Source organism: Chrysochloris asiatica, unplaced genomic scaffold (assembly GCF_000296735.1).
Source record: "Chrysochloris asiatica unplaced genomic scaffold, ChrAsi1.0 scaffold00003, whole genome shotgun sequence".
NCBI classification, from domain to species: domain Eukaryota; kingdom Metazoa; phylum Chordata; class Mammalia; order Afrosoricida; family Chrysochloridae; genus Chrysochloris; species Chrysochloris asiatica.
The window spans coordinates 22,137,420-22,163,763 of NW_006408521.1; the positions used below are offsets into that span (position 1 = coordinate 22,137,420).

General features: G+C 42.8%; 1 protein-coding gene across 1 annotated transcript in view; it reads right to left on the minus strand.

Moving 5' to 3' along the window:
- Nucleotides 1-26,344, minus strand: part of TLL2 (tolloid-like 2) — a 192,905-nt gene that overhangs the window by 95,106 nt on the left and 71,455 nt on the right. Inside the window, exon 3 of the mRNA XM_006831190.1 lies at nucleotides 4,085-4,156. Coding sequence (XP_006831253.1) covers nucleotides 4,085-4,156 — 72 coding nt within the window. The remainder of the gene's footprint in view (nucleotides 1-4,084; nucleotides 4,157-26,344) is intronic.

A 26,344-nucleotide genomic window follows, 5' to 3' on the forward strand; every position in this document is an offset into this window, starting at 1 on the left:
TTGAGTCATGGTTGGAATGGGGGGTGGGGGTGGGGAATCGTGTTAAGGTGCTTGGCTGTTTTTTGAATCTTGGTTTTCCTTGCATTATAATATAGAGTAGACACTGGAGGGGGAGAGAAAGGAATAGTCAGAAACATCACACTAGAAGACTTGTAAGTCCATCTTCTGCCTACAACTCATTGGAAAATACCTAAAATGGGGCTACAGCATACCCAGTGAATGAGGCTTCCTGTGGAGCCTTTGCAATACATAAAACCATAGGTAGAAACCTGAACCACATCCAGATCTCCAGAGATGAGAAATCTCCACTTAAAAGGACAAGCAGACCAGCCTGGAGCGGTGAGAAGAACAAAAGATACTTCTTGAAAGAAAGACCAACAGGAAAAATACAAAACAATAGAGGCAGATGGATTGTTACTACAAGAGCAAACAAATCGCTTCCCTAGGAAACATCAAGGCAAGTGGTCGGGTCCTCTCAACGCAAACCCCCTTCCAAGACTAAGACTCAACGGAAATACACGCTCTGATTGGTGACCACACACATCACCGATAGGGGGAAGTGGGGTAAAAGCAGCAATGAAGCGGCAAGCTAAGCCTTACAATGTTCAGTGGGCTACTGTGGACCCAGCTGGGGACCTGGTCGGCAAGCAGTGTGAGGAGACCCGGGGACTCCTGGGCCCAGAGTCAGTGGCGTGGCCACGGAGGACTAGAGTGGAGAGTGGAGCTACCGGCTGATGGGAAGAGAGGGCATGGGCACAAGAACACCCACACTTGCAGATGGTACCCACGTGACCTGGACTGGATGACTGGATGATCAGAGCTCAAGCAGGAGAAGAAAGAAGAGGGGAAAAAAAAAGATTGAGCTGATACAATCTGATGAACTTGACCTATACCTACAAATGCAGTGACTCAAAAGAGGCAATAAATCCTTACAGCAAGAAACATTCCCACTCCCTCCACACACAGAGTAGACAGAGATGGGCAACTTGGACACTGGATACCCAAATGGGGAGGGGGACTACAAAGGCAAGAAGTGACTGGCTTACAAGCTTTCAAGAGGGAACCTAGAGCTAGGGGGCATGGAGGAAGGCAGAATCACCAGTGACTACTATCCAGTCTGTCTAGGCAGAGCTGATGAAATGAAATACAGATGGGTAACTCATGATACTGTAGGGAATAATGGTTATCAGGACTGATTATGAGGGTTGGAAATGCAAAGGTAGACATTTTGTAGCAAGGAAGGAAGTGATTATTTCTCCAGTCTAGAAGCAGAGGTCTCTAGGACCATCAACGGAGAAGAGCCGAGAGCGGGACCCTATCCAGAGAAGAAGAGATGCCTGAGATGGAGACAGAGATGATGACGTGTATGACAGTTTACATGAGAGAACTTTAGTTTCACATTCATTCCATCGTATATCATTTCATTGTCATGGTTCCAATCCCCTCCATGCATCATCTACCGACCAAAGCCTATACCCTAGAAACCCGCACCCTACACTCTCCCCTCTCCCCCAAGTCTTCAGCCCCCAGTCCCTCTCCCTCTCTGGATCCAAAGTCCCCAGCCGCTTCATCATCACTACACGTCATCATCTCTGTCTCCATCTCAGGCATCTCTGCTTCTCTGGAGCAGCTAGAGGAACAGGAACAGTAGACACTTCTTGAAAGAAGGACCAGCGGGGGGGGGGGGGGGAGAGGGGGGGAGAAACAGACTAACTATTACAAGAACAAGTAAGCTGTTCACCTAGGAGCCCTCAAGGAAAGCCATCAAGTTCCTTTAGGACAAACCCCATTCCAAGACTGAAACTCAAAGAGAACACATGAGCAGGCCTGTAAGCTCGTTGGTGACCGCATTGGTCTACTTTTGAGTGGAAGTTGGGGAAAGGAGTAATGAAGACATGGGATGAGTTAGACCATGTTCCACAGACTCCTGTCAACCTTAAGATGAGACAGAGAAGAGGAAGGCCTGGCTGGTCCAAAGTCTGGGGAGACTTGGGGACTCCTGAGCCCATGTACACTGACCTAGCCATTGGGAGCTAGAGCTGAGAGTGAAACGTCCAGCTGATATGAAGTGGGGGGAGGTGCACAAGAACCCCAAAACTTGCAGATAGTACCCATTTGACCTAGCTTCAATGGCTTGATAACCAGAACTCGATTAGAAGAAGATAAAGAAATTTGATATGAGAAGCAAGTATGAATTGCTACAATTTGATGAACTTGACCTATACTTATAGATATAGTAGCTCAAAATACCAGCCAAGAGGGACTGAGCCTTCACATCAAAGATCAAGCCTATCCCCTCCATACATAGGATTGATAGGGATGGGCAACTTAGACACTGTCTACTTAAAACGGGGGTGGGGGAGAGACTATAAAGGCATAATAAGGGGCTGGCTTACAAGTTTTCAAGATGGAGTTTAGTTTCAGAGTGAGGGAGCGAAGGTAGAATCCCCACTAAACAGTTTTCATCTTATCTAGATGTGTCTGGTAAAAGGAGATAGGGATAGGATTCTTTTGATTCAATAGTGAGTAATTGTTATCATAACTAATTGTGATTGTCACAGCTGTAAAAGTAGAAGTTGTGTAACAAAAAGGTAGTAATTAATCTTACATTCCAGAACAGAAGACCCTAGGACTATCAAGAGGGAAGAGCATGAGAAGAACATGGGATCCTAACCAGAGAAGCAGCGACACCAGAGATGGAGGCAGAGATTATGGTATGGAGAGACAGAGCAGCTGAGGACTCTAGACTCAGGGAAAGAGAAAGGCTGTGTGCTGGCGGTCAGGAGGATGGCTTGCAAAATGTGCCCTTCAGTTGTTTAAACAATTATATATTCCTGCGTCATTTTGTGTACATTAAAAAAAAAGGGGGAACGAAAGCTAATATTCTTAATCAATGTTGCATGGAGGGGATTGTAATCATTGTAATGAAAAACAATTGATTGAGTACAAAACCGATCTTCTGCCATGCAAACTCAATTCACAATAAAGGTGGGGTTTTTTTGTTAAAGAGATAATGGAATTTTTCCATAAAACTTTTAAAGCTCTCTCATCTGATCCCACTTTAGAAAAATCAATGACATAAGTTTATATCTGTTTATATGTATTTTTGTATATGTTATGTGTACATCTATGTGACTATAAGGCATGGAAGGGCACATGCAAAGTTGTTTATATGCATTACTTGGGAAGGAGTGATATGAGGAGAAAAGAAGTGAAGGATTAGCCAAGTTAAAAGAAACAAGAAGAAGAAGAAGAAAGACAACACTAAAAATTACAGGATGATAAGCATCCTTGTGACATGTGTAGGTATAGAAAGCATAAAATACTATTAAAGCAAAAGTGTCAAATAAAGCAAATGATGGCTTCAATTTCACCCTTCCATAAACATTCTAAAACATAGACATCTAGCATTTAAGAAACATTCCTTTTGCTCTGCAGCTATTTTTATGTAGCAGAAGGACTGTGGTTATGAGCTCTGATTCCGCAGGGAGTAGGTCAGACTGAAGCCCAGCAGTAGCCTCTGTCCTCCAGCACAGCTTCTGACCAGGAAACGCTCCTCCATAAGAAATACACTTTGAGTGAAATACCTCATGGTAATCTCACGGTTAGAAACATGGAATCGGTAGACTATGCTAGACTATGCTGTCTGTGTGTGCACTGACAGGCTCCTTGGAGCACTGGCCCACCAATAACCAGCAACCTCACCTGTCCTTTAAATGAAGTCCCTTACTTAGTCTGGAAGCTCTCCTTCCCTCACAGCCCCCACTCCAGATTTATTTTCTTCCCCTGCCTCCCTTGCCCACTCCTTCTTTTCTGTACCTAAATTCCCAAAGCCTCATCATCCTTTCTTTCCTTGGCTTCAATTTACAAGCTCAAAAAAGAAAAGTCAAGTCAAGAGAGCAGAGTTTAACTAAAGGCCTTACAGTCCTCAAGCTACCGTCTCTGTCTACAGACAGACAGCCCCACGCAACAAAAGACAGCAGCACTCCCTCATGTGCACAGACTTTGGGGTGTCTGGTCCATTTCAGCCACTAAGATAGTAGGTTGAAAGGTACCCGAAGGTCTGCGTGGGGATTCCCATTACCCTTTGTCTCGATGCTGGTATTCCTGACTGTAGTGTTGGGCCAGCTCTCAGATGGCTGTTCTTCAGGTCCACCTAGAAGAATGGAGAAGAAAAGAACATGAGGACACAACAGTCTTCATTGTATCATGACTAAAAGAATGAGGAATCATACCCAAATCAAGGCCCTGGGGCTGATCAGAACCGCTGTAGATGAGTAAAGATTTGCTCAGCAAAGGTTTATTGAGTTCCTACCATGTGCCAAAGGAACTCTGGTAGCATAGTGGATATGAATCGGGTTGCTAATCTCAAGGTCAGCGGTTCCGCTGGATAAAGATGAGGCTTTCTGCTCCTGTAAAGATTTACAGCCTCAGAAACCCTATGCAGGGTCGCTATGGGTAGGAATCAACTCAGTGGCACTTAACAACAACACCATGTGCTGGGCTCTGTTTCAGACCCCAGGGTAAAAAGAACTTGCTTCCTTACAGCTATACAAAAAAATAGCAAATTAATAGAAGTATTCCTTTCCTTGACCTGAATAAAGCCATGTGGAATCAAATTTACAAACTTAACAGTGAGCCTCAAAGTTAGCACTCTCATCTCCACCTCCATAAGGAAGACAGAATGTTAACAGGATACTCTCCCATCTGGAGTCTGTTCAACATGAGAAAGACCACCAAGGACTCCTAACTTTGGAGTGGGCCACTGGGCAGGTAGTGCCATCCTTCACTGGAGATGGGGAAGGCTTCGTATGGGAGCAGATCTGAAGACAAAGCTTACGTTCCGTAGAGACCATTTATACAGATAAAGCCAAATCAAAGTAACTACAGGCCAATCTAGTATTATTCACAAATACAAAGTTATTTCTTAGATTTGTATACAACCTTGCTGTTGATGTTGTTGTTAAGTGCTATAGTCGAGTTGATTCCGACCCACAGAGACCCTGTATAGGGTTTCCAAGGAGCCGCTGGTTAGCTTGAACCGCCAATCTTGCAGTTGAAATGGCTTTGCAGTTTGGCGCATTAACCCACAGCGCCACACCAGGACTCCTTGCTGTTGATAGGTGTGTCAAATTGATTTTGACTCAGAAAGATCCCATTTGACAAAACAGAACTGCCCCATAGGATTTTCTAGGTCCTGGTGTGGCACTGTGGGATAAAGCACTGGACTGCAAGATCAGTTTGAACCACAAGATCAGGGGTTCAAACACATCAGCTGCTCCTTGGAAACCCTATACAGGGTCACTATGATCTGAACCGACTCGATGGCATTTAACAACAATCTTCTTTAGGGAAGCAGATCAATAGGTCTTTGTCCTTTGGAGCTGCTACGGAAATTTGAACTGCCAACCTTTTGGTTAGCAGTTAAGTGGTTAACCATTGCATTACCAGGGCTCTTTGTATGGAAACTTACAATTTACAAAGCAGTTTTCCCATATCCCCTTTGATTCTGATTAAAACGTTCTTTGGCATACAGAGTAAAAGTCCATTTTACAGAGAAGAAAAGTGAGACACAGGGGGTCTCCCCACTGATAACAGGAGAGCTAAGGGCTCTGGACATGGGTCTCCTGGTCAGAAACCCACTGACTGGCCACTGCTGTTCAACAAAGGTTCACACACAATGTTTCTCTCCCAAACATGAAACCCAGGCCTTTAGATATCAAGGGTCATGTGGTCCTACATCCCAACAACCAGCAGACCACCTCTCCCCCCTCCATGACTGCTACTTGGGTAGTGACTGCAGTTGCTGCATCTCCTGTTGAGAAAGGTCCTGCTAGAGCAGGGCAGATTTGGGAGGCTCCGCGCCTAGAGCCGCGTGGGGCGTGCTGATATCCTTGCGTGCCTGCATCCTGCTCATTAGGCTGCCTTTCTAGCCAACTTGGAATCTACTTACACACTCCCTGCAGCTGCCGGAGAGTCCGCTGCCAGCGCCCCGCCCTCTGGGGATTCTTCCACTTGCGATATCATTTCCTCTTAGGCTAAAGGTCAGGGGGAATCCTGAATCCTGATGGTATGAAAATTGTTGGCCAGAAGAGGTATATGCCATGTGTGTACTGAAGGAGCACCTAGAGCCCAAAGCCTAACTGAGCCTTTACTGCGGGGGGCGGGGGGTGGGGGGTAGCTTTGGATAACACTGCGAGTATTAACATATTTCATCTGCCAAATGGGCTGTTTCGAGGATCAAATGAGGTAGTAAGTTTGTTTAGGCATTCACTCATTCAACAAATATTTATCAAACACCTGCTACATGACAGACACCATTCCTGCTGCTAGGATACAGCATTGAACAAACTCTACCCTGACCTCATGGAAATTATATTATGATGGAGGGTGGGGAAGAACATGAATAACAAATAGGCACGTAAATATATAAGTCAGTTGTTGAGAGTGAAGGTGACAGTGAATACCAGGGATGCATGAGTTGCTGTTTCATGTAAGGTACAAAAGCAAGGCGGACCAGCTGGAGAAAATGAGTCAAAGAGTCTGGGATTATCTGGGGATATGCTCTTGCATTCCAAACTAGCAGAACAGAAGGCACAAAGGCCCTGGGTTGGGAGGTGTGGAATGGAATGGAATGAGCAAAGGTGAAAGGGAGTTGTAGATCCCGATGTCAGCGGAACAGCGCAGGGCCTGAAGGGTTAGATCAAGTGGAGCCTTGCAGGTCATTTTCAGGACTTTAGCTCTAATCCTGAATGATCCAGATGGAGTCGTTTTGAGTCAGTGGACCTGAAAGGGCTTTATAGTTGTGTAGGCTTTATATGTGGCAGGGTTATTAGAAGTGGGAAGGAGGAGCAGGTCAAAAAAGTTGAGATTTGGGATGAGATTTCATATACAGCTGGAAGATAAGCACGTTTTGACCTGCTTGGTTCCTGCAAAATGGGTGTGGGGACCAGAAGTACAGCCCAGTTAGGGCACCTGGGCACAGCCCTGGTTCAAGGTGCACTGGAGGCTGTGTGCAAGGGGGCCTTCTAAGGACAGAAGAAAGACTACAGTTCATAGTAAGAAGACAAGAGTCTTGGATTTCTTTGGCGATCTGGCATTTGAAATTAAAATAGGAGCAAAAGTTTGGGTGAATGGAGGAAGGAAGGGGAGACAGAGCACCCTGCCCCCTGTAAACAGAGGAGGAAAGAATCAGTGTTTACTAAGCACCATTATGGTGTTGGCCATGTACTAAGAACAGTGCTAAGGGCTACCTGTGCTTTACTTGAGTTAGGATTCCTAGTTCAAGTCTCATAACGACGCAGTGACAAAGGCACTAGTATCATCTCATTTAGATGAAGAAACCACAGCTCCCAGAAGTGAAGTCACTTTCCTGTCTTGAGGATATGGAGATAATCAGGAAACAGTGAAAGCTAGAGGCAGATCTTGTCTGATCCCAGAAATGAGAACAAGGAGAGAAATGGGGTACCTAGTAAAGGCTGATGATTCCTAAGGAACATGAAGCATTTGCCAGGAGGCCTGTGAGAGGATATGGGAAGTCAGGGATAGAGGCTGGGGCCATGGGCCATTAAGAACGCAAGTCACTTCAGTGGTTCCAAATCAGGCTGCTAACCTCAAGTCCAGCAGTTCAAAAGGACCAGCTGTTCCGTGGGAGAAAGATGAGGCTTTCTGCTCCTGTAAATATTTACAGCCTCTATTCAAGATTGCTATGAGTTGGAACAGACGCCACAGCACACCACCATCACCAGAGGAAGTACCCAGTCCTTAGAAGAACCATAGGAGCTCTGGTGTGGTGTTGTGGGTTAATGTGCTAGACGCAAGGTCGGTTTGAACCACAAGATTGGCGGTTCAAGCTCACCAGACGCTCCTCAAAAGCTCTATACAGGGTCATTCTGGGTCGAAACTGACTCAACAACACTTAGCAAGAACAACAAAGCTCAGCAGTCAGAAATGGATAAGAAAGAAGGACACATGGAAACGGTAAACACAGGAAGTGGGAAGAGTGCTGATACATTGAGGAGATTGCAATCCATATTATGAAATAAAATGTGCACAAATTGTTGAATGGAAAACCAATTTGCTCAGTAAACTTTCATTCAAATCGCAATAAAAAGTTTAAAAAAACAAACACACGAATCCCTTCTCTGCCATCCGTCTTACCAACAAAGCTGTTCTTAAAAGGGTGGCAGACCTCATGTTTCCAGTGTGGTGGGGCCTGGATCCACCTGGAATTATTTACAGTGGTCTGTAACTGACAAGAAAGTCTTTCATGACTTCCTCTGCCTCAGGATGAATTCCAGCTCCTAGTCCTAATGTGACACTCACTGTAGGATAAGCAATGGGCTGCTGCTAACCACAAGATCAGCAGTTCAAACTCATCAGCTGTCCCTTGTAAATCCTACACAGGGTCGCCATGAGTCAGAAGTAACTTCTCAGTACTTAATAACAACAACAGAATGACTGAAAGGTTGGTGTTCAAACCCACCCAGTGGCTCTTTTAAAAGACCTGACAATCAGCTTCCGTAAAGATGACATACTAGAAAACTCTATGGGGCCATACGGTGTAGCTGTGAGAAGAACCTGACTCAAGGGCACCTACCAAAAACAATGTGACTGATGAAGCCCCTCGTGGTGATGCCCCTCACAATGAGGCCCTCATGAAACACCTCATTTTCTCCCTCTGTGTACTCCAGTCACCCTAAGGTATGTAGAGCAACTTGAACTTCTATTTTCTATTGCATCTTTCTCCACTACATCCACCTGTTCACCTGGTCCTTCAAGTCTCAGCTTGGATACTATCTCCTCTGGGAAGCTGCCCTATAACCAATTAGAGTTAGAAGCCCCTCTTCTAAACTCCCACCTCCTAACCTTCACCACAAGGTACTGGGATCTCCTGTTTACTCAGTGAAATCCAGTGTAGTGTACTTTTGAACTTTTAGGGTCTTGAAAGAAGGAAGCTTGTCTTGTTAAGCACTGTCTTGTCCAACAATGAATATCCAGCACTGTGCTCAAGACATCTCAGGTCCTCAATACGATACGTGTTGGATTGATGGGTATAGTTAAGTCAGGCAGACGGTGTTTAGAAAGAGACTGCAATCATTTCTAGCTAAGCCTTGTGTTGTTGTTATGTGCCGTGGAGTTGGTTCTGATTCATAGTGACCCTGTACAGGGTTTCTGAGGTCATAAATCTTTATGGGAGCAGAAAGCCTCCTCTTTTCTCCCAAGGAACAGCTGGTAGTTTCGAACTGCTAACCTTGTGATTCACAGCCCGATTCTTAACCACGATGCTACCAGAGCTCCTTAGTCTTACTGATGGGAAAATTTGTCTTAGCTTTTATGGAGGGAAGGAGGCAGATACTCTTGGAACAGTAGCTCTCAACCTTGACTACATTTTGGAATTACCAAGGAAGTTTTTAAAAACTGCTGATACCACTGGTACCAAACAAAAACCAGTTGCCTGAGTCAATTCCAACTCATGACGACCCCATATGTTGCAGAGTAGAACTGTACTCTGGAGGGTTTTCAAGGCTATGACTTTTGGAGGCAGATCACCAGACCGTTCTTTTGAGCTGTCTCTAGGTGGATTCCAACTGCCAACCTTTACCATCAGTACTGTCCATGCCTGCCAGGGACTCCACCTCTGGAGTACCCATTGCTGTCAAGTTCATTCCAAGTCCTAGCGACCCTATGACATAGAGTAGAAGTGCCCTCTAGGTTTTCCAAGGCTGTAATCTTTCTCCTGAGCTCGGTGGTGGGTACTAGCAGCTAAGTGCTTAGCCACTGTGCCTAGGCATTTATTGTTGCTGTTAGATGTTGTCAAGTCGGTTCTGACTCATATGGACCCTATGCCCAACAGAAAGAAACACTGCCAGGCCCTACAATTGTCATTAAGTTTGGGTCATTGCTGTTGGCACTGTCAGTCCTTTTCATTGGAGGTTGTTGTTGTTGTTAAGTGCCGTCGAGTCGGTTCCGACCCATAGCAACCCTGTACAGGGTTTCCGAGGGTGTAAATCTTTACAGGAGCAGAACGCCTCTTCTTTCTCCCGCGGAACAACTGGTAGTTTCGAACTGCTGGCCTTAAGGTTCGCAGGCCGATTCGTAACCACTACGCTACCAGAGCTCCTTTCATTGGAGGTATTCCTCTTGTTTACTAACCCTCCACCTTACCAAGCATGATGACCTTCTCCAGGGACTGGCCCCTCCTGATAACATGTCCAAAGTATGAGAGACAAAGTCTTGCCATCCTGACTTCTAAGGAACATTCTGGTTGTACGTCATCCAACACCGGTTTATTTGTTCTTTGGGCAGTTCATAGTACTTTTAACATTCTTCTCCAACACCATAACTCAAATGCATCAATTCTTCTCCAGTCTTCCTTATTCACTGTCCAGCTTTCACATGCATATGAGGTGACTGAAAAATCCCATGGCTTGGGTCAGGTGCACCTTAGTTCTCAAACTGATAGCTTTGCTCTTAAACACTTTAAAGAGGTCTTGTGCAACAGATATGTCTAATGCAATATATTATTTGAGTTCTTGAAAGCTGCTTCCTCAAATATTGATTGTGGATCTAAGCAAAATGAAGGCTTTGGCATTTATCATGATGTTATTTATTGGTCCAGTTGTAAGGATTTTCGTTTTCTTTATACTGATGTGTAATCTATACTGAAGGCCGTAGTCTTTGATCTTCTCTTTCAGCAAGCAAGGTCGTTCTTCAAATAATCCATCTTCTTGGATTATTTGCTCAGCATACAGATTAAAGCAGTATGGTGAAAGGACACAACTCTGACGCACACCTTTGTTGATTTTAAACCATTCAGTTCTAACAACTGGGCACTAGGATTTTTAAAACCTCCCCCAGGTGATTCTAAGATGCAACCAAGGTTGAGGTTTGCCGCTCAGAGAACACTGTAAAATGAAGCCTCAATTCCTAAGATTTTCTTACCACCAACCTTGCCTCACCGAAGCGCACCAAGAATGGAAGAATTGGCATTGAAGACACTAAGAAAAGCCATTTCTCATTTTGCAACTGCTCTTGGTTGGGTGCCACCCCCGACCTAAGGCAGGAAGATGCTGGCCACAAAGAAGATGAAAATGCCCTGGAGTAGAGCAACTCTAGGCTTTACCTTAAAAATGATCAGGCAAGGCAAAGCAAAACTGTACATCCTCGCCAACAACTGCCTGACCTTGAAGAAATCCGAGATAAAGTACTAAGTCATGTTGGCCAAAACTGCTGTCCATATCTACAGTGGTAATAATATTGAATTGGGCACAGCATGTGGAAAATACTACAGAGGCTGCACACTGGCTACCATTGATTCAGGTGATTCCGATATCACTAGAAGCATGCCCAAAAAATCATGCAATTTAAAAAAAAATAATAAAACTAGCCAGAACTTTTTTTTTTTTTTTTAAAGTCATTTCTCACACCTCAATTCACGTAAAGTTTCTCTGTTTTAGTAAAACTAGCAAATGAGTAAGACAGTGTGGCTAGCTGTAACTCCAGCTGTGGGCACCAGAGAACAAGAAAATATGTTGTTGGTGTTAAGTGCCATCAAGTCAGTTCCAACTCATAATGACCCTGTACAGGGTGACCAAGGAGCAGCTGGTGAGCTTGAACCACCGACCTTGCAGTTCAAACCAACCTTGCAGTCCAACCCATTAACCCTCAGCGCCCCACCAGGATTCCAATGCAAATAAAGATAAGGGAAGATGTACTCAGGGTATGGTGGTGGTGGTGGTGGGCCACAAGAATCAGTTCAGGAGCAGAAAGCCTGGTAGTTTCAAACTGCTGTCCTTGAGGTTAGCAGCCCAACTCCTAACCACTACACTACCAGAGGGGTACATTTTTCCTTAGGTGAGATTACATGACAAAAAGTATTTGGAAAAAATCCTATATCCCTTATTTGATCTTTGGTTAATTATCTCTTCAGTGAGAGGCTATGCAAAGACCTTGTAGATTTCATTCGTCACAGGGCTGTATTCAAATGACTCTTTTGCATAATAAACCCAGGCTTACAGCTGGTCTCTGGGAAAGAATGCCCTGCCGGCCTTGAAAAGAGAGCTCTGGGCCAGTGTGAGGCTCTCTGCAAAACAGAGGAGGTCAGCAGCCCGTGATGCCAGAGGCCTAGCTGAAATGTTTCTATCCAGCATTTGCAATTCAATCCCACAGTTTCCTTTATGGAACAATTCACTAAATTCGGAGTTGTTCTTTTTTCTAATTTACCATATAATTCACCTCCCAAGTTCAATTAAGAAGCAATCTGTTAGCAACTTTGCTAGCAAGCTGCTATTCTTTGGGAAAGCCCAATTTTCTTCCGCTCCCAACAAAAAGGTACCTTAATTATATGCATCATATGCGACATCGACGTACACATAATGCCCTTCCACCAAAATTAATGAAATATTAACTTTATACATCTGATAAACATCTAGGTAGACTAGGAAGATCTTTCCAAAGCTCAAGAGGACAGCTTTGCCCCATAAATCAATATTATCCATTTGAACATTGTTGCTGTTAAGTGTGTCGTTGAGTCTGTTCTGTCTCATAGTGACCCTGTATAACTTTCCGAGGAGCGGTTGGTGAGCTTGAACCATCAACCTTGCGGTTCAAACCAACCTTGCAGTCCAGTGCATTAACCCACAGCACTACACCAGGACTTCATTTGAACACTAGTCACCATGAATATGAAAGGTAATTAATAAAAGTTTATATTATTTATTTTACCTATCCCTCATTCATAGAGCTTAGCATCATGTAGACATTGGTTTCCTTAAACACAGGAGTAACTTTTATTTTTTTAACTGCACTAATCGGGTAAATGTGCTGGACTGCAAAGTCGGTTTGAACCACAAGGTTTGGAGGTTCAAGCTCACCAGCTGTTCTTCTGAAACCCTATACAAGGTCACTTTGGGTCGGAACCAACTCAATAGCACTTAACAAATATATATGCAGCACAATTTAAAAAATTATAGCCATATATATATATATATAAAATGGAGTCTTGGTGTGGCGCTGTGGGTTAATGCGCCCGACTGCAAAGCCATTTGAAGTGCAAAGTCGGTGGTTCAAGCTCACCAGTCACTCCTCGGAAACTCTATACAGGGTTGCTATGGGTCGGAACCGACTTGACGGCACTTAACAACAACAACAATATGTATTATAATCTTATTTATTGTATTCGGGTAACCTTTTTTTCTTAATTTCCTGAAGTAAAGACTTCATGATCTCTCTCTTTTTCTTTGGTTACTTCCTGAAGTGAGTAAAGACTTTATGATCGCTCTCTTTTTCTTTTAACTACTTCCTGGAGTAAAGAATTTATGATCACTCTTGTTTTCTTTTCCTAAAGTAGGAATGCGCGCCTTAAAAAATTGAACTAGCCAATCGGGTAAGGGAAAAGATTGTGCGGTCAAAACCCTAGCCAATGGGGTGAGACACAGCCTTGAGACTCGCGTCAGGGATTAAAAACCCAAGTGGAAGGCCCACTAGGTGTACTCACTGGCCTGTTCCTATATGAACGGCTATGAGCATGCATCCTCTTGCAGGAGTAAATTTTGCTTTGCCAAGGTAATTTAGTCTCACCGAGTGTCTTTTATGCAACATCGGGATTCATTTCTAACTCGATGGTACTTAGTAACCACAACAGCAAATACAGATGAGGAAGTCCTGGTGTGGTTCTGTAGGATAAGCACTGCAAAATCGGCAGAACTTCAAACTCACCAGTTGCTCCTCAGAAACCCTATGCAGGGTAGCTATGAGTTGGAACCAACTCAACGACACTTAACAACAACAAATATATATATAACAAAATATTTACTTTTTCAACATTTTTTTACATGTACAATTCAGTGAAATTAATTATGTTTAGAAATGGTTCACCCATCACCATTATCTGTTTCCAAATATTTATGTCATTCTTACCAGAAGCTCAGTCGCCCCTAAGCAATGAACTACTTTTTTAAATGCCCATTATTTGCAGGCACTTCACATATGATATTTAATCCTCAAGTGATAGTATTATTTCCATTTAGCATGCAGCGTAACATTGCTTAATGTGGACACACAGCCACAGGGTGGAGAAGCTGAGATTCTCTCTAGAGTAGTTGATGCCAAAGCCCAGAATATGTATCAGATGCTAAATAAACTGCCAGACAAACTTAACCCTGACCAGTTGCCAAGGAATTGACTCTGACTCGGGGCTACCCCATGTGCATCAGCACAAAAGTGCACTCCATAAGATTATCAATTGCTGATTATTCAGAAGAAAATCACCAGGCCTTTCTTCAAAGGTACCTCTGAGTGGACTCGAGCCACCAACCCTTTGACTAACAGCTAAATGACTTAATTGTTTGTATCACCCAGAGACTAGTCAACCTTAGCTCTCAAGTGTATTGGCCCTGGTGGCACAAAGGGTAAGCACTCACCTGCTAATGGAAAAGTTGGTGACTCAAACCCACTCAGAGACCCCAGTGGCTCTATGGGAGAAACTTCCCTATGGGGAAGTTCTACTCTGTCATATGGAGTTGATAAGAGTGAAAATCAACTCAACCATAACCTAACAACAATATTCACAGCTTTGACCCATCAAAAGTAAATCTTAATTTAAAATGCTTTTTTGTTGTTGTTTAAAAAAATGAAAGCTAATCTCCAGTGAACTCCCCAAACCATTAGCATCAAATCAATTCTAACCCATAGCAACCCACAGGGTTTCCATAGTAGAGCTGCCCCACAGGGTTTCCTGGGTTGCAAATATTTATGGAAGCACATTGCTTCATCTTTCTCCCATGGAACAACTGATGAGTTCAAACCATGGACCCCAGCACGTAACCACTGCGCCAATCCAGTAATTTCCAAAGATCCTACCATTACTAACCCCTTAAGAATCACTTTATTTATGCAGATTCTTTCCATAATGGAGCACCTGCATTGGACCAGCACTGCATTCAGGTCTGAAGACAGGGACAGATAGTGCCTGCCTTTAGGGTGCCTATGTTCCAGTGAAGTCTTTGGGTGGCGCTGTATGATAAGCACTCGACCGAAAGGTCAGTTTGAACCACAAGATCAGGGGTTCAAACTTACCAGCAGCTTCTCAGAAACCCAAAACAGGGTTTCTATGAGATAGGAACCAACCCCATGGCATTTAATAACAACCACAGTGTTCCAGAGGAGGCAATGGGGAAACAACCCCACTACCATTGAGTAGATTCTGGCCCACAGCGACCCTGTAGAACGCAGCAGAACTGCTCCTTAGGTTTTCTGAGAATGTAAATCTTTACAGAAGCTGACTGCCACATTTTCCTTCCTGGGAGCAGCTGGTGGGTTTGAACCACCGACCTTGCAGTTAGCAGGCCAATGTTGTACCCCTTGTGCTACAGGGATGAAAGTAGCCATAAATACTGAGATCATTTCAGAAAGGAATAAAGCACTTAAACAGAGCTCTCCAAAAGAGTAACAGCGGTAGGGTGACCTGTAGTATTTGGCAGGACCCCAGGTCTCTAGGTGAGATTTGAGCCGAAACTTGAATGAAGAGAGGAGAACAATCTGGGGAAGGACTCCTGGCAGAGATAGCAGCAAATAAAGACGTGTGATGCCCGAGAGGAAGGCAGGACTAGTGAAGGGTCTCTGAGTGCTTTCCTTACAATCATGTCTTGTGTGTCCTTCCAGTTGATTCGGACTCAGGTGACCCCATGTGACGGAGTACGACTGCCTCATAGCATCCCTTAGGTTGTAATCTTTACTGGAGCAGGTTACCAGGGATTCTCTCCTGCGGAGGCACTGGGTGGGTTCCTACTGGCACCCATCTGGATAGCAGCCAAGAACGTAACAACTGTGCCCAAAGGGCTTCTGACGACCAGATCTTACTGGTTTTGTTGTTACATGCTGCTGAGTTGGTTCCGACTCATAGCAACTCTGTATGGGATTTCCAAGAAGTGGCTTGTGGGTTTGAACCATTAGCTTTGCAGTTAGCAGTCCAGTGCTTATCTTACAGTGCCACACCAGAACTCTACAATCACATCTTAAGCATTCTTGATTTACGGGTTCTTTGATCATGTTTAGGATGTACAACAATCCTGTGACTGAGTACTATTACTCCCATTACAGAAGGGAAAACTGAGGTTCCCAAATAAATTGACCAAAGTAGAAAATGATTGCATTTGCAATTCATATACAGTCCAAATCCAGAATCCCTATCCCTGAACCTGTCCTCCACCTTCCATAGATGTAGCCTGAGCAAATCTCCCAGGCAAGGGCAGTAGAGGGAACAACCGCATGCCTCAGGCATGCCTCAGGCAGAAAGCTACCAGAAAAAATGCATCTGCTCAGGAGCCTTTCGGTATTCATTAGAAACAAAGTAAAAGGTCAAGGGGCCTTCAGCAATGAACTAGGCACCCACTGGGGCAATTAATATGTGATTCTGAGCGATTCAATGCCAAGTAGCTTCTCAATTCATGCCAAGTTTCAAATTCTACAGAAGGGAAAGGGAAAATGAGTCAAAAAGATCACTGACACAACGGAGTGTTGTTATGTGCCGTGGAGTCGGTTCCGATTCATAGCAACCCTGTACAGGGTTTCTGAGGCTGTAAATCTTTACGGGAGCAGAAAGCCTCATCTTTCTCCTGCGGAACAGCTGGTAGTTTCGAATTGCTGACTGTGAGGTTAGCAGCCCAATTTGTAACCACTATGCTACCAGAGTAACGTGGGACCCTACATTTCCAGAGAAGCAGCGACACCAGAGATGGAAGCAGAGATGAGGGCATGGAGAGATAGAGCAGCTGAGGACTCTAGACTCATGGAAAGAGAAAGGCTATATGCTGGTATCCAGGAGGCAGGCTTGTAGAATGTGCCCTTTGGTTGTTGAAATGATTATATATTCCTGAGTGTTTTTGTGTGCATCTCACCACCACCCACATCCCCCCCCCCAAAAAAAAACCCAGAGGGAATAGAAGCAAATACTGTTGAATGATGATGCACAGAGACTGTAACCATGCAATGAAACGATGAGTGTAAAGCCTATGTTCTCCCATGTAAACTATCACTCAATTCACAATAAAAACGTTATTAAAAGAATAAACCAATAGTTGAAGGAATTGAGAAACTAACAACAACAAAAGATAACTGCCAGAGTTTGTTAATAAAACGATTTCATATTGGCTAGTGTATGATGAAATGGGTATTCTTAAGACACTGCTGGTGAAGGAGGAATTTGGTTTAGCAAAATGTATCAAAGTCCTTTAAAACAGGCATGTTCTTTGGCTCAATTATATGGTTTATAAATATCTATTCTAAGAAATTAATTGGAAATGCAGACAAAGGCTGTTTATCTCAACATTTTTAACTAAATTTAGCCTGTAAAAATCATATTCTCCAAATAAGTGGATACATACACTACAATACGATAGGATATGATATAACTTTTTCAGTATTTCAAAAGAAAGTTTATTAAATGGGACAAAAGATCCTATTATAACCCAGAAATTAGGTTAGAAAATTGTAGACACAGTATAATTGCAACTTTAAATTTTTTAAGTATATACAAAAATCATGAAAAAAAAATACCCCTATATTGGGGTAGCGTTTTGGAGTGAATTTTATTTTCCTATATACTTTTTCCAACACTAATTTGTCAGCTTGTCTTACTGTGGTGGCTTACTGTGCTGTGATGCTGAAAGTTGTACCATCAATATTTCAAATACCAGCAGAATCACCACAATGAACACGTGTCAGCAGAGTTTCCAGACTAAGACAGACTAGGAAGAAAAAACGGGCAACTGCTTTCAACAAAACACTGGCCAATGAAAACCTTATGAATGACAGCAGAACACTGTCTGGTACAATGCCAAAAGATGAGCCCTTTATGTGGAATGCCTCAAAATACAACTGGAGAAGAGCTACCGCCTCAAAGTAGAACTGACCTAATAACATGGATAGTGTAAAGCTTTGGGGACGTTCATTTGCTAATGGGGCACATCTCAAAAAGAAAAAGAAAAAAAAAAATCTGCAAACACGCAATACTTAGAACATGGAATGTATGAAGTATGAATCTAGGAAAATTGCAAGTTGTGAAAAATAAAATGGAGCTCTTGAAGATAGATATCTTAGGGATTAGTGAGCTGAAATGGACTGGTATTGGCCATTTTGCATCAGATAATCTTATGGTCTGCTGCATTGGAGGAGCTTATGGTCTGCTAACAATGTGCTGGACTCCAAGGCCAGTTTGAATTACAAGATCAGCAGTTCAAGGTTACCAGCCACTCCTCTGAAACCCTATATAGGGTTACTATGAGGTGAAACCCATTCATTGGCACTTAACAACAAAAACTACTACTACAATGGAAATTACAAATTGAAGAGGAATGATGTCACATTCATTGTCAAAAAGAATACTTTAAGACCTATCCTCAAGTACAACACTATCTCTGATAGGATAATATCTAAATAATATAAGGAGGGCCAGTTAATACGACTATTATTCAAATTTACACACCAACTGTCAATGCCAAAGATGGAGAAACTGAAGATTTTAACTTCTGATGTCTAAAGTTGATCAAACATGCAATCATTGATAATAACCTCTGGTGATTGGAATATTACAGTTGGAAACAAAAAAGAAGTATTAGTATTTGAAAATATGGGCTTGGTGATAGAAATGGCCCCAGAGGACAGATGATAGAATTTTGCAAGATCAATGACCTATTTATTGGAAATTCAGACCTTTTTTCAACAACATAAATGACAATTGTACACATGGACCTTACCAGATGGAATACACAGGAATCAAATCAACTACATCTATGGAAAGAGACAATGAAGAAGCTCAATACTATTTGTCAGAACAAGGCCAGGGTCGGACTCAGAACTTAACTCAGATGCAAGTCCAATTTGAATCTGAAGAAAATTAAAACAAGTCCATGAGAACCAAAATACGACATTGAAAATATGCCACCTGAATTTAGAGACCATGTCAAGAACAGATTTGATTCACTGAACACTAATGACTGAAGACCAGACAAGTTGCATGAGATAACATCAAGGACAAGTGTGGAGGAAGGAGGGGGTGGGGGGAGGAAGGCCATTAATAAGACAGGAAAGAAAGAAAAGACCAAAATGGATGTCAGAAGAAACCTGAAACTTGCTCTTGAATATAGAGTAGTCAAAGCAAATAGAAGAAATAATGAAGTAAAAGAGATGAACAGAAGATTTCAAAGGCCATCTTAAGGGAAAAAAGTAAAGACTTATAATAAAATGTACAAAGACCTTAATTTAGACAACTAAAAAGGAAGAACATGATTGATATATCTCAAGCTAAAAGAATTGAAGAAAAAAATCTAAGCCTTGAGTTACAATATCAAAGGAGTCTATGGAGTCCTGGTGGCACAATGGGTTAGGTATCGAGCCGCTAACTACAAGGCCAGTGGTTCAAACCCACCATCTGCTCCACAGAAGAAAGATCAGCTCCCATAAAAAAATCATAGTCTCAGAAACTCTAAGGAGCAGTTCTACTTGTGTGCTATGAGTTAGAATAGACTGGGTGGCAGTAGCTTGATTGTTGTCTGTTTTTGGTACAGGCAAGATATTGGAAGATGAACGAAACAAAAAAACCTAAAAGGAATACACAATTGCTGTGTCAAAAAGAATTGGGCAACATTTAACCATTTTAGGAGGTAGCATTTAGTCAAGAACCAATGGTATTGAAGACAGAAGCCCAAACTGTACTGAAGGCATTGGCAAAAAGGAGGCTCTAGTAATTGGTGTAACACCAGTTACAATGTTTCAACAAATGAATGTAAGGCTGGAAGTGCTCACTCATCTATACCAAGAAATTTGGATGACAGCTATCTGACCAACCATCTGGATTAAATCCAAATTCCTGCCCATTCCAAAGAAAGTGATCCAACAGAGTAAGGAAATTATCTGACAACATCATTAATATCACACATAAGGACAATTTTGCTGATGATAACTCAAAAATATTTGCATGGGCCCAGAGTCAGTGACATAGCCACAGAGGACTAGAGCAGAGAGTGAAGTGTCCAGCTGATAAGAAGAGAGGGCATATGCATAAGAACACCCACACTTGCAGATAATACCCACTTGTCCTGGCTTCAATGACTGGATGATCAGAGCTCAACCAGAAGTAAAAAAAAGAGGAAAAAAAAGTATTCTCATACAATTTGATGAACTTGACCTACACCTATGGAAGCAGTAACTCAAAAGAGGGAACAAGTCCTAACAGCAAGAATCATTCCCACCCCCTCCACACACAGAGTAGACAGGGATGGGCAGCTTGGACATTGGCTACCCAAAATGGGGCGTGGGGGGCTACAAAGGTAAGAAGTGACTGGCTTACAAGTTTTCAAGAGGGAACCTAGATCCAGAGGGCCTGGAGGAAGGTAGAATCTCCAGTGAGCAGTATTCAATCTGACTAGCCGAGGCTGATGCAGTGAAATACAGATGGGTCTCTTGTGATACAATAGTGAATAATTGTTATCAGGACTGATTGTGAGGGTTGGAAATGTAAAGGTAGACATTTTATAGCAAGGAGGGGGAGTGATTAACTTTTCAGTCTAGGAGCAGAGGTCCCTAGGACCATCAAGGGAGAAGAGCAGAGACAGAGACCCTACCCAGAGAAGTAGTGATGCCTGAAATGGAGGCAGAAATGATGACGTGGAGCGATGGAGCAGCTGGAGACTTTAGAGCCAGAGAGGGAGAGCGACTGTGCGCTGAAGACCTGGGGGGCACGGGGGAAGGATTGCATGGAGGGGATTGTAACCATGACAATGAGACGATGTACGATAGAATGAATGTAGAACCAATGTTCTCCCATGTAAACTATCACATAATTCACAATAAAACATTAAAAAAAAAAAAAATTGCAACAGTACACCCAGAGGGAACTGCCAGCAATTCAAGATGGATTCAGAAGATGTGGGACGAGGGATATCACTGCTGATTTCTGATGGATTTGGGCTGAAAGCAGACAATACCAGAGATGTTTCAGCGCTTTGTTGACTATGCAGTCATTGCACTGCATGGATCATAACAAATCATGAACAATACTGTGGAAAATGGGAATTCTAGAACAATTAGGAGAAAGGTGAGGCTTTCTATTCCTGTAAAGATTTACAGCCTTGGAAATCCTATACAGGGTCTCCTTGAACTGAAACAAACTCGGTGGCATATACCACCACCAACAGAACACATATTTGCGCTCATGTGAGACCTATATATAGGCCAAGAGGCAATCATTCAAACAGAACGAGGGGATATTGTATGGTTTAAATTTAGGAAAGGTGTGTGACAGGGTTGCATCCCTTCACCATACTTAGTCAATCTGTTTGCTAAGCAAATAATTTGAGAAGCTGGACAATATGAAAAAGAATGCAACATCATTAACAACCTTCAATAGGAAGATGACACAAGCTTGCTTGTTGAGGGAAAAATCTTACTAATGTAGATCAAAGACTTCAGCCTTCAGTATGGATTACATCTCAACATAAATAAAATAAATATCCTCACAACTGGACCAATAAGCAGCATTATGATAAATAGCGAAAATAGCAAATTTGTCAAGGATTTCATTTTGCTTGGATCCACAATCAGTGCCCATGGAAACAGCAGTCAAGGAATCAAACGACATATTGCACTGGAAAGATCTGCTGCAAAAAACAAAAAATTCTTTAAACAGTAAAAGAGTAAAGATGTCACTTTGAGGACTAAGGTGAGCCTTACCCAAGCCATGGCATTTTCAATCACCTCATATACATGTGAAGGCTAGACAAAGGAAGACCAAAGAAGTATGGATGGATTTGAATTATGGTGATGGTGAAGACTATTGAAGGTATCCTAGACTCCCAGAACAAGCAAATCTGTCTTAGAAGTACAGTTAGAAAGCTTTAGAAGTGGATAGACATGCTATCAGGAGGGACCAGTCCCTGGAGAAGGACATCACGACTGGTAAAGTAGAGGGTCAGTGAAAAGGAGGAAGACCCTCAACAAGACAAATTGACACAGTAGCTGCAACAATGGTAAGGTTGGCACAAGACTGGACAACGTTTCATTCTGCTATACATAGGGTTACTATGAGTCAAAACCTACTCAACAATACCTAACAAGAACAATATGCCTTTTGTAATTTCCAAATTTTGTTCAACACATTACTTTTTAAATCAGAAGATAAAAAGAGAGAGACTTTTTTTTTTTTTTTAATAAAAATGAGATTACAACATAAAGTTTGCCTAGGGACATGCATTCCATGTTTTGTAGTGTGAGAGCACACATGGGCATGAGTGCGCATATATGTGATTGTTGCCAAGGAAACCTTTTCCTGCTTTTCTGTTCTGATCATGGAAAGAAAAAATAATAACTCTACACCTTGGCAAGACAGAAGAGAGGAAAGCTTATGGGTAAAACGTGAGAGCGTCTGCGGTGGTTGTTAAGTGCCCTTGAGTCGGTTCTGACTCACAGTGACTCGTATAGGGTTTCCAAGGAACATTTGGTGAGTTTCAATTGCCGACCTTGAGGATAGCAGTCCAGTGTTTATCTTACAGAGACACACCATGTCTCCAGAGAGCACCTACGCAGTGTCTTTTCTCAGACCAGTTTGGATGGGTTCTTCCAAGACTCAACTTTCCCTTATGCAGGTTAACTGGGTTGGGGCACTGGATAAGGCCTCTGACTTTGCTCCAGCATCAGGCAGAGGCTCACGGGAACTTTCTTAATTATGTGAATTTAAGATTTCCTCTTCCATGGGCCTCCAGTTAGAAACCTATTTTGCTTGGTTTTGGACCCTCTACCCATGTGGCACTGTTGGATAAACGCTGGACTATAAGGTCATTTGAATACAAGTTAGGCGTTTCAAACTCACCAATTGTTCTTCGGAAACCCTATTCGGGGTCTATATGTGTCACGCCTGATTCAATGGCACTTAACAACAACAACCCATCTGGTCTGGTGCAGTAAGATAAGCACTGAACTGCTAAATGAAAGGTCAGTGGTTCAAACCCACCAACCACCTTGGAAACCCTAAACAGGGTCACTGAGTCAGCACCAACTCAACAGCACTAAACAACACCACCATGTACTCTGTCTGAGTGCCTGTGTCTTCCTTTTTCCTGGTCACTGAGGTGCTTGGAGTCCCTGTACTCACCTGGTTTCAAACCTCTAGTTCTCTCTGGGTTCCTGACTCCATATATCCTTGTCCACCTGGTCTTTATCTTTCACATCCAGCCTGCCCTTAGCTTCTTAGCTGTTTCCATTATTAATTGATGCATAGCAAAATAAACCATCCTTCCAAACACAGTGACTTGAAAAAGAATAACCATTTTATGCTTGTTGATGATTCTATGGGTCAGGAATTTGGTCAAGGTATAAACGGGCTTGGTTTGTTCGGCTCCACAATATCTAGAGCCTCATGTGAGATAGCTGAAATGGCTGGAGAATGGCTGGGCCAGCTCTCCTGGAACCACCTGTCTGGACCTCAGTTCCGGCTCATAGCTTGATTCCTCAATTCTCTTCCAGGGAACTTCTCCACAAGACCATCTTGGATGTCCTCAGAGGGCTCAGCGTTCCAAAAGGTAGCATTCCAAAAGGACAAACCCCAGTGTGCATGTACTTTAAGCCTCTTACATCATGCATCCTGGTATGGCACTAGAGGGTAAGCACTGGACTGCTAACTGCTAGGTCGATAGTTCAAACCCATCATTTGCTCATCAGAAACCCTATGTAGAGTCACTATGAGTCCAAACTGACTCAGCAGCACTTAGCAACAACACAACATTATGCATGGTGGTGGTTATGTGCCGTGGCACCAGCTCTAACTCATAATGACACTGAATAGGGTTTCTGAGGCTGTAAATCTTTACAGGAGTAGAAAGCCTCATCTTTCTCCCTTGGGACTGCTGGTAGATTCAAACTGCTGACCTTGTGGTTAGCAGCTCAGCACATAATCCACTATACTACCGAAGCTAATGTACTATTGATCAAAGCAAGTCATATGATTACACCTAGAGAGATTGGGAAAAGGAGAACTATACAAGGAAGTGAATATGCCTGGTGAGGGACATTTGTTGTTGTTGTTAGGTGCCATCGAGTTCTCAGCACTGACTCATAGCGACCTTATGCACAGCAGAACAAAACACTGCCCGATCCTGGGCCAACCTCACTACTGTTGCCACACTTGAGTCCATCGATGCTGCCACTTGGCCAATCCATCTCCTTGGGGGTCTTCCTCTTTTTCTCTGACCCTGCACCTTACCAAACACGATATAGAGAGCCACAAATGTAATAGTCTAGCACTTATGGACCTCTGTATACCTATGGTTCTAGCAAATCAGATGATTTGCAAGATGGATCGAGAGTGCGAGCTCTCTAGTCAGACTGCCTATGATTGAACCTTCAGTTTGCCACTTACTAGCTATGTAATGTTAAACAAGGTACTTTGTGTTTCAGTTTCTTTATTCAGAAAAATGTGGACAATAAGAGTACCTATTTTATATAGTTTTCAGTATGGATTATAACTCAATGTAAAGAAAACAAAAATCCTCACAACTAGACCAATAAACAACATAAGGATAAACATAAGAAAATGAAGTTGTCAAGGATTTCATTTTATTTGTATCCACAATCAATGTCCATGGAAGCAGTAGTCAAGACATCAAATTGCACTAGGCAACTCTGGTGCAAAAAACTTTTCAAAGTGTTAAAGAGAAAAGATGCCACTTTGAGGACTAAGGCGAGCCTAACTCAAGCCATGGTATTTTTCAGTCTCCTCATATATGTGTGAAGACTAGAAAAATGAATAAAGAAGAACAGAGAAGAACTGGTGGGTTTGAATTATGGTGTTGGTAAAGAACTGAAAGTATCATGGACTGCCAGAAGAACAAATCTGTCTTGGAATTACAGCCAGAATGTCCCTTAGAACCAAGAATGTTGAGATTTTGTATCTCATACTTTGGGCATGTTGGCAGGAGGGACCAGTCCCTGGAGAAGAACATCAAGCTTGGTAAAGTGGAGGGTCAGTGGAAAAGAGGTAGACCCCCCAACGAGGTGAATTCAGAGTGTCTGTAACAAATGTGAGGATGGCGGATGGCGCAGGACTGGGAAGTGTTTCATTCTGTTGTGCATAAGGTCACTATGAGTCAGAGCCAACTCAATGGCACCTAACAACAACAACAGGATTGTTATGAAGATTAAAAGAGGTAATATGTAAAGTATAGAACAATGCCTGCCACATCATCAACATTCATTAGGAGTTAGCTATTATTACAACTACTATTAACTCTGACACAAAGCCTGAAGGAGCAGAATGGGATGGAACAATAAACCACTGTGACAAGACATGTGAGACCGGAAGCATCATAAATCAAAGAAAAAGTTATTTTAAAGGCAGACTTAATGAAATCAAGTTTAGGCTGAGAATCCACAGTCACTGACAGTGAAAGGAAGACAGCGCAAAGTATTTCCATAAACAATTGGAGGTATGAAAATTAACTGAAGATGTACTTTAAGAAATGAGTGGACCCATGTAAACGATCACTCTATTCACAACAAAAGTTTAAAATAAGAATAATAAAAATGACTGGAGTGACTAGGTTTTGTGCAATCTCCTCTTCTCTCGTTTATCCCTTCCTTGGCTGATTGGCCAAGGTGGGTAAGGGCCACTCCTTGAGTTGCTGTTGTCAGGTGCCATCGAGTTGGTTCCCATTCATAGTGATCCTGTATAGGTTTACCAAGGAGCAACTGGTGGGTTTGAACTGCTGACCCTGTGGTTCACAGTCCAATGCTGATCCTACAGCACCACATTAGAACAGTCCCAAATTGTGGAGTGGAACTTCCCAAAAGGAACTAATAATATTTACTGGGCACCTTGTGTGTGCCAAAGACTGTGCCTGTTGCCTCACATGTATTTTATAATTTAATTCTCAACATGGTTCTATGAGGTATGGCTGATAACCTAGAAAAACTAGACTACAGATTTGAAAAATCTAAATAACATACCTAAAGTCGGATAGCTAATAAGAGGCAAAATCCAGATGCAATTCCAGGCCAGTCTAACTCCACTGATGGCCTTTATAATAATGTTGTTGTTGTTAGGTGCCATCGAGTCAGTACCAATCCATAGAGACTTTATGCACAGCAGAACGAAACACTGCCCGATCCTGGACCAGCCTCACTACTGTTGCCACGCTTGAGTCCAACGATGTTGCCACTTGGCCAATCCATCTCGTTGGGGGTCTTCCTTTTTTTCTCTGACCCTCCACCTAAACAAACATGATATCCTTCTCCAGTGACTGGTCCCTCCTGACAATATGTCCGAAGTATGAGAGACAAAGTTTGGCCATCTTGG